Source organism: Notothenia rossii, assembly GCF_949606895.1.
Source record: "Notothenia rossii genome assembly, chromosome: 8".
Classification (NCBI taxonomy): Eukaryota; Metazoa; Chordata; class Actinopteri; order Perciformes; family Nototheniidae; genus Notothenia; species Notothenia rossii.
In genome coordinates this window covers 72,951,430-72,966,282 of record NC_136906.1, presented here as the reverse complement: position 1 = coordinate 72,966,282, position 14,853 = coordinate 72,951,430, and the positions used below count along the sequence as shown (strand labels likewise).

Genomic DNA, 14,853 nt, shown 5'->3' with positions numbered 1-14,853 from the left:
GTATTGGCATGTGTCTCGAAGTCATGAGACGCTATCTTGCTATTTGCCTCTCGGTCAGCCAGGTAACTATCTTGACTATTCGTGTGGCTCTTTGGGTCGATAGTGTTGCATTTCCTGTGTCTCGGAACTTCAATTTACTGAACCCGTGAAGACTGTTTGGCGGTTTCTCCTCTATCATCATCAGTAAGTATTAAACCTTCAATCACCATCACCACTTTTCTACTGGATATTAATAAACCATTTTGGTTAATTGTCGCTGAACCGGCGTGCTAGTATCAACAGCAGCATGTTGGCTAATTAGCCAGGAGTGCAACATTTACTGCTTATTGTGACTGATTACACTAATCTCTTTAGTTAAGGAGCCGTCCTAATTGCTCTAAGAAATATGTGTATTTTATTCACAGGTTATGAAAATCCAAGCTAAGGACACAGTTAATTTTGTGAAGTGGTTAGGTGGTTCCAGTCATTGCCACTTTCTGCTTGTTCCACAGACTTTGCTCGCCTCGCCCACTCCTTTGATACACATTGATTTGCCTTATTAGATAAAGTGGCTCGTAGTTCAATTAGGCTTTGTCTTTCTTTGTGGATAAGATATGAGAGTTTGCAGTTCTAGCATCATCCACTATTACAGTCCCTATACTGCTGATCCAACTCAGCCAACAGTGTTGTACTACCTCTCGCCTCTTTACTTTATTAAGACTTTAATGATATGGTAAGCAGTGTGAAACTTCCTCTTTTAGATATGTTTCCATGCTTTCTCATTTGCCTGGGACTGATGCTAGTCTACACTATGTTCTTTGTTATAAATAATTGCCTGAATCTGGCTGTGGTATGGTTTATTTTAAACATTCCACTGTATAGTCTCTTCTGTGTGTATTATATGTATGTGCTGTGCCTTCATGTGGTGTGCCTCAGGGTTCTTTATTGGGTCCTATTTTATTTGCTTCTAGGTCATATTATTCACACATGTAAAGGTATCTCATATCACTGTTTTGCTGATAATGTGAAGCTTTGAATGCCTAGGGGAAAGAAAAACAAGTTCTTCACTATAGTCTGTCTGCAATAAAGGACTGAATGTCCCAAAAACTTCACACAGCTAAATGCACAGTCAATTAGGGATATGTGTTACGCTATACAATATTATCTTTAAACAAATCTGTTATTTGATCAGACTTTGTACCACAATCAAAACTGGACTTACTACCTATTCAGTTACCACTTTCTATTTATTATTCACAGAAGAGGGAGACTTTGACGTTTTAATGCAAATTGCAAGAGGTGCTAAAAATGCATACCTGTAAATGTTTTTTTTAGTATGTGTCCACTAACAACTGTCTGCTCTGTCGATCAGCAATGTCTGCAAGTCCTGCTGTGTTGATGCGGCTCGTGGCTTCTGCCTTCACTGTTGCTGAAAAGGCCGGTGCCATTGTGAGGAAAGTCCTTCACAGCGGAGAACTTGGCATTGTAGAAAAGGTGGGGACAAAAACCGCAGAAAAAATTGAAATGCATGTCCCAGTGAAAACCTTTTTTTAAATACTGACCTGCTGTGGAGATTCTGAGCCAGTTATAATACAGGTAGTATATTATAGTTGTATCCTTTTCTGATTTTCCCATGTGTCCCTGCATAGACTGGAGCCAATGATCTGCAGACACTGGCCGACCGACTGGCACAGCAAAGCATTTGTGCATCACTGTCCAGAAGTTTCCCCAAAATCACTATCATTGGAGAAGAGGTGTGTAAATTAGACTCTTTGTTGAATGTGTTGGTCAAATTAGCACCATGGACCAACAAGATTATCTATAGAAGAAGAGTGAAAGCCTGAGTTCTTGTGTATCACTTGCTGATTAGGACCTTCCACCTGAGGAGATAAAGGAAGATCTCATTGAGAGCGGCCACTCGGAGGAAATCCTTCAGAAGACATGTCCAGCAGAATATAGAGATCTGAAAGAGGAGGAGGTAACGGTCATCAGATTCAGAAAAACATAAATATTCCAGTAATCATAATTGGATTTCAGACAATGCATTCATGTAAGTTTTTCTTCTGCATAACAGCTAGTTGTGTGGGTCGATCCTCTCGATGGCACAAAGGAATATACTGAAGGTAGGCTCTTCAAATATGCTTTAAAAAATAATCTGCCTCCACAAATGTGCTTTTGTGTTCTGTTCTGGGGGCGGAGACATTACTGTGAGTTCTGCTTACTGAAACTCCCTGAACAAATACCTTTTTTAAGTATTCAATTTGAAATGAAGGCAAAGCATAACCTCTTAGTTTTTTAAGTAATTACTCTTACGTTGAAAGCGGTGGTGGAAAGTAACTTAGTATATTTACTCAAGTACTGTACTTAAAGGTGGGGTAGGTAAGTTTGAGAAACCGGCTCGAGATACACTTTTTGTTATATTCCATGGAATGCTCTTAACATCCCGATAGCAATGAATATCTGAAGTGCTTTGACAAAAAATCTATAAAAACATATCATCTGTGGAAGCCGTTGTACTGTAAAAAGCACGACCAATCATCTGAGCCGGCCCGTCTAAAGTAACTGGATGGCCTATCTGCCTGTCAGCCTTCCATCTGTGCACAAACTTATCTCGTGCCCTCATTGGTCATGTGTGTGTTCGTGTGTGTTTGAGGAGGGGCTCTGTAAGGAAGTGGAAGATTTTTTCCGGCTGTGTATTTTCAAATTCTAGCGCACTCGAGCTGGTTTCTCCAAAATGACCTACCCCGCCTTTAAGTAGTAGGTTTTGTTACATTTGAAGTGGGTGGCAACAACATAAACACCATTGTGATATAGGTGCGATATGGGCTGCTTTCTGGGTTTTGGCTCTTGGAGCTTCACTATCCCTTTTCTTTCTCTTTCTCTGCCTTTCTCTGCTGACTCCAGCATCAAAGAGTCTCCATCACCAAACTGAGGCCCAGATACCAAACAAAGTGTTGGACACCTCTCACAGCACAGCTCTCTGTATGGAAGCTGATTCAACCGTTAACCTTGTCGGTGTATAATGTGAATTACTCTGCAGTAAAACTGATTGATTCAAATGGCTTTCAGGACTAAGGCTGAGAAAGAAATGGAGAAATAAAACCAAAGTTATCAGATAAATGTGCAGGATAATATGAAAATAAATGAATATGCACAGACATTAAAAGATAAATACAATATATATATTTATTTGTCTAATTGCTTATTTTTGTATGAACTAATTTTAACATTGCTTTTTTTGTAAACATTTATATCATTTTTTCAATTTATTTCCCTCTTTATTTTTATATTTAAAAATGAGATGTCAACCCTAAATGTTGTCCCTTAACTGTCACCTACCAATTGATGTATTTTCAATTAAATCTGGATTTGTTTCCATATTTCCACAATTATACCCTTATCATTTTCTGTCTTCATTTCTTTCTTTCTTTCTTTCTTCATTATAATCCCAGCTTCAATCCTCCAAATGTTTCTGACATCCTGCTGTTTTCTGATTGAAGGTCTGCTGGATAATGTGACGGTGCTCATTGGTATTGCATACGAAGGCAGAGCGATTGCAGGTGTCATCAACCAGCCTTTCTACAACTACCAGGTACAGAGCGATCTAAATTAAACAAGATGAAGTCCCAACAGCTCTCCTTCCTTTCATCCAAATGTTTCCCCTCGTCAGCTCGGAGAAGGAGCATCTTTAGGAAGAACCATGTGGGGAATCCCGGGGTTGGGCGCTTTCGGATTTCAGCTGCAGGAAGTTCCCGGTGACAGACGCATCGTTACCACGACACGTTCCCATAGCAACAAGCAGGTGACGGACTGTGTGGACGCCATGGAGCCTCACGAGGTTATAAGAGTGGGCGGTGCTGGGAACAAGGTGAGGACGAGTGAGGTTATCACATGTAAACTAGGATTATACAGTTCTCTTTAGGCACGACTTGTACCTTAATTAACTTTGACTATATTTCAGTAACGTTTTCAATGAAAAACATCTCTACGGCTTTGTTTTATGTCATAAAAAGTGTTGTTTTTATGACCTAAATCGGATCAGCAAGGTTTCTTCCTCTAAATCTCTCTTATAAAGGAATATTATTTATTATTAGCTTTTTTCTTAAATCAGTTATTCTTACTTTTATTTACTGGTTTTGAATTAATGATGTCTGTATCAATTCTACTTTTATTTATGTACATGTACCTTTTTCATTTGTTGTCTTAATATTCCAGTTATACATGTTGGTTATAAATCTTGATGGTTTAAATTTTAGTCAATAAAAAAAAAACGTAATGATCATTAATATGCTGTCAAACGTCAGACTAAGACAAAGCAAAGTTTTGTTAATGATTGAAAAAAAAATTATCCTGAGTTAATGAAACATTCATTGTTTTATTTGCCTTCTCATCGACCAAGAACTTGCTGTACCTAATTGACCCTGGTCCTGTGCCTGCAAATGTTTAAATGATATCCATGCTAGATGATTACGTTTTGAGTTCAACTCCATATATTTGGGAGTCAGAGAACCTGGAGTCTTATGATTGCTACAGCAATACCAGGACATATTCAAAAATAGCCTTTTCTGATGTGTATAGAGTGTGTATTTATCACATAATCTCTCTGCAGATAATCCAGCTTGTTGAAGGAAAGGCTTCTGCGTATGTCTTCGCCAGTCCCGGCTGCAAGAAGTGGGACACCTGCGCTCCAGAAGCTCTACTGCACGCTGTGGGAGGTATGACCAATTTGCTGAAATCTGTCTGCCCACTATAAAGAAAAGTGTTTTACACCAAAGTAGCATTATATTTTGTAGCTATGCAGGTTCAAATGTAAGCTTTTTACAAAATGCATAGCTTACTAGTGCTTAAACTCTGAAATGTTTGTATTTCTAATGTTTTCCTTTTATCTTGTGCAGGGAAACTGACTGACATGCACGGCAATGCATACTGCTACAATGCTAACGTAAAGCACATGAATTCTGCTGGCGTTCTTGCTACACTACGCAACCACGAGTACTACGTCAGCAGAGTGCCGCAGTCGGTGCTGCAGGCCCTGAAGTCAGATTAAGTTCTGTCTTCATCAGAAGTCACACTAATGAACCTCTGTCATGGTTTAAAGCATTTACAAATCTAACCACAAGTGCAGGAACCCTCTGTATTTAGATGAGAACAAATGAAATGATGATTTCAAATTCACATTAATCCATGTTTTTGTGTCATACATTATTAAATGAACCAGACAGCAAGCAGGCTCAACAGCACTTCCATTTATTTCATCGCTTCAAACAAACTTTAAAGATCTCAGGATGTCTTTACACACTGTTTCCAACTTGAAGACCAAGAGATTAACAAGGCAAAAGGCAAAAATTTAATAAATAAAAATACATCGGTTAAATGCTTATTAAGGAGTTAAAAAGGATTAACTTCATTCAATAACCACGTGGGAACACTGTGATATAACTAGCCAACAACAAACAAAATGCCATCGTCCTGCCTTGATGATTTTGACCTCTTTACAATGTCATGCGATGACTGGAAGCGCAACAATGTTCAGAGAGAGAGGTCGAGATCTACTGCTGTGATGATGAATATACTCAGAACTTATTTTTTAATCCCGTACTGTCGGTCTTCTGCCGCGGTCTTCATATCCGTCTCTATTTTTCTACACACCTACTGTACAAACCAGACTGAAGGACACAAACTCAAAGTGCTTACCGATGTTTGTTTCCCACATTAAATTGACATCTGAACTTAAAACAAACTTGAACACTATTGCATTTCTGTGTTTCCCCTTTTGTTAATACCAAGCGGTGTTAGGGATAGCAAACAGTTTCAGAGCTTGGAAACGCTGATCTAATGTAGAGCAGCTGTACAGGAATGCTAGTTAAAGTACAGCATTTAGCAGCCGTGTCCTTTTCTAAAGTTCAAATAGGCTTTAATGACCTGTGCACGTGTTTATGTTTTGCATATGACAATATTTCTTGCACCATCAACATATTGACTGATATCTCTTTGGGGAAAACATTCTAAAGTCGAAGGGAAAGTCATTGCAATATCTAATTTGCTGTTCTTAAAGAATAATGTGACATTTTGGGGAATGTGGTTACTGGCTTTCTTGTTCAGACTTAATAAGAAGATGGATACGTTATTTCCGTTCAATAAATATGAAGCTTCAACCAGCAGCTTGCTAGCTTAGCTTAGCATAAAAACTGTAAACAGATAGTCTAGCTCTGTCTCAACGTTACAAAATAAACCTACTAGAACTTCTGAAGGTCACTGATTCATACGTTGTATCTTGTTAGTTTACCCCAAAAAAAAAAAAAGTGTTAATTAAAGATTAACACCTGTTTACAGTTTGTGTGCTAAGCTTAGTAAGCTGCTGGTTTGAGATTCATATTAGACAACCTTATCTAACGTTTTGCGAGAAAGCATTTTCCTAAAACGTCAAACTATTCTTTTAAGCTGTGTACTAGTTAAGCTTATAGGAGTGGGCACTGGCAGTAATTATATGAAAAGTAGACAAATCAAGGTGAGACACGAAACAATTGGCCTCGTTTTTACATTTTACATCGGCTAGGTCAAAGTATCCGTCTCAATCTCACAAGCGTGCATGCATTCACAAAGTCACTATGGAAATTGTTAATGTGACGGCAGAGAAACATATTTCTTAACATCCTGCCCATTCCACAAGGTTTAAATATCGCTGAATGGGGTGAGTAGCAGAAGTGAGCGATACATCAAAAAGAAATGGAAAGAAATACCACTCGCATGTTCATAGAAATACCCACAGAACAAGCAGAAAACACTCCTGGAGTTTTTGTTTACACATGAACAAGCTGACTGAGAGAAGGCTGGAGTGTTTGAGGCAGCCTGCGGGACGAGGGTCAGAGACCAGCCGGGGGGGGGGGGGGAGGGACCAGCCGCTCACCTCTTTTTAGGTGCCTGAGCGGTGCGAGGGGGGGTGACAGGGCGTCCTGTATTCACCCCTCCATACTGGTACTTTGCTTTTTTTTCTGACGGCTTCAGGATCTGAAAGAAAGGAAGATGGTAAATTCATTAAAGGCATGGTTTGTTCTCTGTGCTCTTTAAAAAGCCACCAGACTCCTTTGACAAAACAATACTGATAGAGGCAGCGTTGGAGCAGCAAACCCTGATTGGAAAGTTTTGGTTCCCTGTCTTGAGGCAAGATCACAGAGTTAAAAATATTCAAATGAGTGAATACTCATTGTGCAGCTTCCGTGCTGGTTCTACCTATTGTAAGTCATGCACTGACTATAGATCAGTGTTTCCCCTACCATTGTCTTGGAGGGGCACGGAGCCCGGGGCCACCCCTGAAATTCAAGGTGTTTTTAAAAAAAAAATCTATAATTTTTATTTTATTTATAGATATGTATATAGCACCAAATTGCAACTAATCTATATCTACTGTCACTTTTCACATTGAACATGTGCTCTTTTATTAAATAAACTAAACGCTTTCATTTTAAGTTGTGAGTTTAGTGTTTTTGACCCTAAGAAACACTGATGCATTAATCAATAACAATAATCCACAGCTCCTCTCTGCTCCAGAGGATTAAAAAACCCACCCCCCCCCCCAAAGCAGTAAACCTAGGGGAAACCCTGTAGATAATTGCCTTATAAAACCCAACTTCAACAATCCAAATGATCCCTTTAAAGCATATCACGATTCATGTTGCGGTACAAGAGTTTTTTGTTACCTGAAAGGAGCACATGAGGGACTCGTCCACACTCATCATGCCGCCTGCGTTGTCAAACTCCCCGCAGTAGTTTGGGGCGGAGAACAGCGTCACCAGCTGTCTCTTGGCAAAGAACTCGTAGCCGTCTTCAACAACCTGTAAGGCAGCAGAATCAGTCAGGAACCAAGTAGCGCTTTGGTTCTACCTTTGCAGGTGTGAATGTGTTATATGTTCTAATACCAAACCCAGCCATTATATAACTCAATGCAGAGACTCTAAGATAAGATGGACCTTTATTAATCCCCGTAAATACATATTTTCTTAAATACTCAAAAAGGTGTGTTTATTACGAGGTATTTCATTGACTGGTCATACTTTTTTTAACACATTGTGTCTCTTAACAGAAAATGACCATCACTTTAGAGATAGAAGCATTTAAAAAAACGTTACGTATATTTATATAAGTGAGCTGCTACATTAGATCAGTGTGTTTTATGAATATGTTAATCTCAACAAATAATCTACACTATTTTTTTGTCTTTTTCTATTCAGGCTGTAACGTATTTACACTAAATTATTTTTAAAAATACGGTTATTTGACTTTATAAAAGTAGAATTCTCCATGGTGTTATTTTGATTGTAGCTGCGTAGCGTTACCTGATGTGCTCTGCAGATGAGGTCCAGGTCGTGACGGTTGAGAAACTTGCTGACCACATCGGCCCCGAAGGTGAAGGACACCCCCCGGTCGTTCTCTCCCCAGCCCTGGACGTCTTTGTCTGGGTCGGACCACAGCAGGTCACACAGCAAGCCTGGGGCAAACAGTAAAGACAAGCAGTGATCACTGATGGAAGTGTATCAACACCACCTTCTGGTTTATTGTATTCAACACCAGAGGGTTTTCACTACCGTCCCATCTTTAAGTGCTTTGTGTTCAACTGCAGTTTTTCTGGCATCAACCAACCAGCCCCCCTACTCCTACTCCTACTACTCCTACTACTACAAACCCTTTTTAAATTACATGTTTAGCACTCATTATGAGCAGTTAAAGAACTTTGATAAATCTAACCAGTATATAACAGTATTGAGAAACACCTAGTGAAAGATGCAATCGGCTGATTAAGATTTTGTCTCGTTTTAGTTCAGACAAACACAACCGACCTGTGTCTGGGACATCAGTGGGTCTCATGATGCGTCGAATTTGTTCCATGGACTGTAGATCAGGTGAGAGCCCTGAGGAGGAAAAGAAGATTGTAATAAAATCGGCACACACTACAGAAAATCCTGCAAAATTTTGTATTTGTACTAAAGCAAAATGGTCTGGGTTGAGTTGCAGGTAGTGATGTGAGAACATATTATTTAGTATAGAAAAAAATTACAAGTTGTATATATTGGTAAAACTTCAAAATATGACTCCCCTCATTAAATACCGAATGCTTATAAATAGCGCCATCACCTTTTTTAAACTTGTGTAGACTCTAAATGAATTTACGGAGAGTCACGTGTATTATCGTCATTATTCAGTGGCTGCTACTCAACAGAAGTGCATCACAAACCTCCATGGCAGCAGAAGATCTTCTCATCAATGATCGCAGCAATGGGCAGACAATTAAAACAGTCTGTGAAGGTCTTCCAGAGCTTTATGTTGAACCTGCGCTTGCCTGAGAAATAAATAAATAAATCATACAGACAAATCAGAAAATGAGCAGTTGAAAAGAAAACTCTTCGACTTACTGGATTTCTAAATTCAGATTTGCTATTATATTTTTACATTAGACAAACTCACAATAAGGACAGTGATCAATATGCATATGTAGCAAGGGCAGTGTGTTTTCCAACTTACACTCATCATAGAATCCGTAAATGCGATTGATGGAAGCACACTCGTGGTTCCCTCTGAGCAAGAAGAAGTTTTCTGGGTATTTGATCTTGTAGGCGAGCAGCAAGCAGATGGTCTCCAGCGACTGCTTCCCTCTGTCCACGTAATCCCCCAGAAACAGATAGTTGGCCTCTGGAGGGAAGCCTCCATACTCGAATAGCCTCAGCAAGTCTGTGTATTGTCCATGGATATCACCTGGAAGGATATGTTCAGCTCATTATCCAATACATTAACAATAACGCAAACAACATCACAATCCAGAGTTCCCGTTAGCCGGTAATTACCGGACTACGACCGTTAAAATATGCTGAAGACCGGCAAATCTAAATCTCTCCGGTCAAAATAATTTCCCCTTAGCGCAATACCGCATCAGTTGCGGCACTTATGTGACAGACAAGAATAGTCAATTATAATGTCTAACACTTAATGTGTAGAAAGAGATGTCCTGCATGGGTTGATTGTGCGTTGATCTGTTGGTAATGCCTCGGGGTCCCGGTGGGCATGTAAACAAATGCATAATGCTGCGCTATACTTTGTGGCCTCACCCGGTTGCATAGCGACACTTATTGTTTAGGTGTCTTTTAATAAGCAAGTAGTCATATCACTAGCTCGAACTATCTAGATCTGATCGATATGGAGATAAACGCGAGTGAAGTCTAATCTGACGGGAGAGAGAGATCAGCTGCTGCTGACGAGTCGACACGCAGCTCTGCATGATCACATGCAGCGGTGAGCGGAGCAACACACACACACTTCAGGTTAGAATATCACACGTAGCTATTTTAATTACCTCTCAAACTACCTAACTAGTTATAGATATTTTTAGTTTTACTGTCGGGTCACTCATTACTGGATCCGCGAGCTGCATGATACTGACGGGCTGTCAGGAGAGGGAGAGAGCGCTCCGTTTATTATTCCCGTGCTATTGTAAGTTACTGTACACTTTTGAATAATGTAATTAATCTACTATAGTTAGTTTGTTTAATATCCAATCATATCAATTTGTTTTAAAGCTCAATAAATAACAAAGAAGACCTTTGACCGGCACTTTTCTCATTTTGTCCGGAAGATTTTAACGGACATGTTGACCGGCAAAAGAAAGTTCTAACGGAAACTCTGTCACAATCTACTTCTCGGGGGGTATTTTCAATCTAAATTAACATTGTGAAATTCAAAAACAGATTATATAACGTTTTAAATAAACTTTTAGCTACATTTGCACAAGGTTCTGACATTTTCAGCAACTGAGCGGTTAACTGTGGCACTTTGACAGCACAATCTGGTAGTTACATATTAGTGTTTTATGTGACATCGCTTGTCAGCAACCATTCATGACATAAGAGGCAATTTGGCTGTTTGTGCTCTGGTTAAGTTTTCCAAGCTTAATTTAATAATAATCTTCTGACATTTACTCCTGGGTTTAGGAAAATACAACGACATGTTTTTTTGATTTCTTTTCAATAAAAGCTTTTGTGGATCTGATTTTCATGAATGCCAATGTGATTGATCACGGTAATTTTAAAAAGCAAGAGAATTTTTTTTTTTTTAAATGAAACAAAACTTGTTGTGGTGGTAGGAAATAGAATAAGCAGCCGATGCAGCAACCTTAAAGAAGTCAAACTAGGGCAAACACTTCAAACATTGTGTGCGATTTGATTTCAACAGGGCCTCACAAACCATGTTTGTCATTAACACTATGTGTTTTCTCTGCACTTTGCACTGGAGTATATATGGAAACAAAAAATGGTGGCTGTTGACAGTTGCAGTTCTCACCACAGATTTTCAAAGGAGCCTCCAACTCTAGCAGGATCGGCTGACTGAGGAAAATCTCTCTGGACTTGATGCAGAGCCCCCGCACCTCAGCCTCTGACATCTGCACCACCTTCCCTGGACGACATCCTCGCACTGCAAGGCAAAATAACCATGAGGTCAACACAGGCTGATCCTTTAAGATGGGTGAGTAAGTATTAGATACCAGACATTAGGGCAAATTAAGCATGAATCTTAGAGTCAAAGCATGTTTCAATCATGTGCTTTTCTTTAGGCAATGGGGTTAACTGCAAGCCCTTGTGTGTAATGTTGCATCCCAGTGTGCCATTAAAGAGAGCTTACCATTGCATTTGCTTTGCTACTGGCCAGACATGACATTTATTCCGGTCAACACGGGTTGTTAAGAGCTGGCAAATACAGGAATGAACAGCTTGTTGGCTCAGCTGGAAGTGAGTATGTTAAGGCAGTGTGGTCCAAGCAGGATAAAAAGTGTAAAGGGCTGCTTCATGTAAAAATAATACACAACAGACTTGTTTGTTAATGTTAGCGTAGGCTAAAAGTGCACATTGATGTCTTAAGTATATCCAGCAATGCAGTACCCTCAAGGAAGACCTTAAGCCTTTAAAAAGAGAATGAAGTCATTCATATTATATTTAGTGTGTTCGTGATGTATTTTTTTGTAGTTTTGTGAGTATGTGTGAGTACGTTTATGCATAGACAGATAAATGTATGATGTATAAATATTTTTTTTCGAACTGCAGGATTATGTATATACACACTTCCACCTCTGGTTATAATTAGCTTTTTAATTAATCTTAAAAATGTAATTAGAGCTTGTGATTTCCTACGTAAGTGGGGGCGTGTCCAGGGTGTTAGCCGATTTGCTACTAGCTACCTTCCTTGCTAACAAGAACAGATAATGTTACTTAACAACCACATAATTCCACGATTCTTTCTCGTTCCATTCGAATCCATCGTAAAAGATAACACACGAACGCTCTGTTACCTCATTCGGCTAGCTTAGTTATTAGCTACAGGGTTGACTTATATCAACAAACACAGTTAGCTAGGTCTGTCTTGATGCGTTTTTCTACGCCTTTCTCGCTTTTTACAAATATTTCCACGACTAACATTGATAACTAACACCCGACATTAGCGAACATGTAGCTAGAAGGAGCTATGACTTCATAATAACGTGTTTTAACCACGTCTACATAACTCCTGAAGCAATAGTTAGCTTACGGGTTGACAACAAGCATAGCTAACAACGCAATATGCAAAAATGGCTTTGTTTTATGAAGTTGCTAGTTAAAAACTGAAACGTACAACAACAGTCTTTTTTCAAATTGATTTACACCAGATAAAAACAAGTGATCGCACTGCCACCCTACCTTCCAGTAGTCGAGAGATGAGGCTGTCAACGTTTAGCTCGCTTTCCGCCATGTTTCTGATACTCTCAGAGACAGAGGCAGGCAACGACTACAGTTAGCCCTGCACACGGATTTGTAGGCTCAAAAGAGATTCAGCCTTCCCATTATACATCCATGCTTCCGATGCATGTACACACTTGCCATTTTATAGTTTATTACACACGCGCACACACACGCGCACACGCGCGCGCACACACACACACACACACACACAAATAGTGGTCTTAAGTAACTAAGTAGATACTCAAGTACTGTACTTAAGGACAGTTTTGAGGGACTTGTACTTCTAATCCAAAACAGTTCAAAGGTAAATCGTGTACTTTTACTCCAATACATTTATTTAATACATTTAGTTACTTGCAGATGTTAATGATGTTTGAAATATATAATCAACACATAAATAAATAAATAAGACTTAAGTAACTCCTGGAGTAAATCCACAAGCTGACCTGCAGTATTTAAAGTAATTAAAACTAGCTGCACCTTTACCAGCTTTGATGACACTTTAATGCATCAATAATTAAAACCAAAACATATAATATATATATATAATTCTGAATTAAATCTGCATAATTAGGTATTTTACTTTTGGTACTTTAAGTATATTGATGGTAATACTTTTGTACTTTTACTCGAGTAACATTTGATTGCAGACATCTACGACTTGTACCAGAGTATTAATTCACTCTGGTACTTCTACTTTAAATTAAGATATAAATACTTTAAATATAACATAGCAAACATGTGTTTAAGTATTTGTATATTTGTTCAATTTTGAGGTATTTGTTTTATTGTAATGGTTATATTTTATGTCATTTCTAATCCACTTATTTTATATTTAATGTATCTTTATTTATTTGATAGTGACACCGACTTGTCTTTTTGTATATAAATGTGTCTGTGGTGCTGTTGGTTCCTAAGTAGAAACACCAAAAGTCAATGAACAAAAGTATCAAATATACAAAGATCAAAATGTACATAACGTGCAAAAGAAAGAAAAAACTAATTGTGCAGAATCAACTATGACCAATGACCATAATCTCTGCATTTTTAAGATCACATGTTGGCTGTTCTATCTCACACAGGCTCCGCCCTCTACTGGACTCTATGGGTACTACTCTTCATCAATGATAACCGAGCGTTCACACACTGACATTTGCATAACCGTAGCAGGCCGCACAGTGGGCGTTTCTCAATGTCGAGTACGCTTGCTTGGTAGAACATGTCTTCCGAGCGTCTTGCTTCAGAAGCGAATACTTCCTAGCATTCGGAAAACGAAGGGTGGAACAGGCTAGCAAGTGTGCAGGTGTGCGTCATATGAGAGGCCCCGCCTTACATTTTCCGCCACAGATTTGGGGAAATTGGTCTACATGTGCAGCCTCGAAATTCTCCAAACTAAGTACGCCGGGCTCGGTAGAATTCCAAGTATGCTGGACATTGGAACAGTACTTCGGTGGCACTCAATGACGTAGTATGCTTGAAATAGTGGCTCTGGAGCAGCTGTACTCGACATTGATAAACACCCAGTATATAAGGCAGTACTCCTGACTGTCATCCTTTATGTCTTCAGCGAGCGGGACAACACCTGAGAAAAGCATTCGAAACAAAAGTATCTTACCTCCAGGCAAGCGAATGGAGTCGCCACTGCAGGAAACCCGGGCCTGTCCCTCATGCCCGGCTTAATAGAGGGCGCCGATCCCCACCAGCTCTGTTCGAGTGCCTGGGACCAGACCACGCCGAAGACGAGCTTGAGGTGGTGGGCGTGGGAGACAAGGATATGGCCGGGGCGATGCCAACAACGTTCGCCATCCCAGCCGTGCGGGTTATGGCTCTGTTTGCTGAGGAGAAAGAAGATGAATTCGCCTCATCGGAATCCGCGGAAGTCCACCGCACATGTCTGCCCGCCAGGACTTCCCCCCTGGTGATGGCCATGGCGGCGGATAGTGTCGGACTACCGCTCCCCCCACCACTGCCGCCGAAACCGGTAAGCCGTTTACGGTCCGGCGCAAACCGGCTTTCGCCTCGCCCCCATTGCCAGATATCTGGCAGTGTGTGGTGGCGTCGTGGCAACAGCCACTGAAAGCGAGAGCCCTGTTGCAAAAACAGGCTGTGTCTGTCGTGC

The 14,853-nt window shown here is 39.9% G+C and overlaps 2 protein-coding genes across 3 annotated transcripts; one reads left to right on the top strand and one right to left on the bottom strand.

The window, feature by feature from the left end:
- Positions 1-33: 33 nt before the first annotated feature.
- bpnt1 (bisphosphate nucleotidase 1) lies at positions 34-5,207 on the top strand. 2 transcript variants are annotated; one of them, XM_079645046.1, is made up of 10 exons: positions 34-183; positions 1,352-1,473; positions 1,629-1,733; positions 1,850-1,957; positions 2,054-2,102; positions 2,884-2,961; positions 3,480-3,571; positions 3,650-3,847; positions 4,589-4,694; positions 4,875-5,207. In XM_079645046.1, the coding sequence occupies exons 2-10, from the start codon at positions 1,354-1,356 to the stop codon at positions 5,024-5,026; spliced, it is 1,008 nt and encodes a 335-aa protein (XP_079501172.1). In that variant the 5' UTR covers positions 34-183; positions 1,352-1,353; the 3' UTR covers positions 5,027-5,207. The 2 variants fall into 2 exon arrangements, with proteins under 2 accessions (XP_079501172.1, XP_079501173.1); XM_079645047.1 differs by lacking the exon at positions 2,884-2,961.
- Positions 5,208-5,210: 3 nt separating this feature from the next.
- On the bottom strand, positions 5,211-12,868 carry LOC307016003 (serine/threonine-protein phosphatase PP1-beta catalytic subunit-like). Its single transcript, XM_079645048.1, has 8 exons — positions 12,693-12,868; positions 11,305-11,436; positions 9,496-9,726; positions 9,209-9,313; positions 8,814-8,885; positions 8,313-8,464; positions 7,677-7,811; positions 5,211-6,987 (listed from the first exon to the last, which is right to left on the bottom strand). The coding sequence occupies exons 1-8, from the start codon at positions 12,742-12,744 to the stop codon at positions 6,883-6,885; spliced, it is 984 nt and encodes a 327-aa protein (XP_079501174.1). The 5' UTR covers positions 12,745-12,868; the 3' UTR covers positions 5,211-6,882.
- Between the last annotated feature and the right edge of the window lie 1,985 nt (positions 12,869-14,853).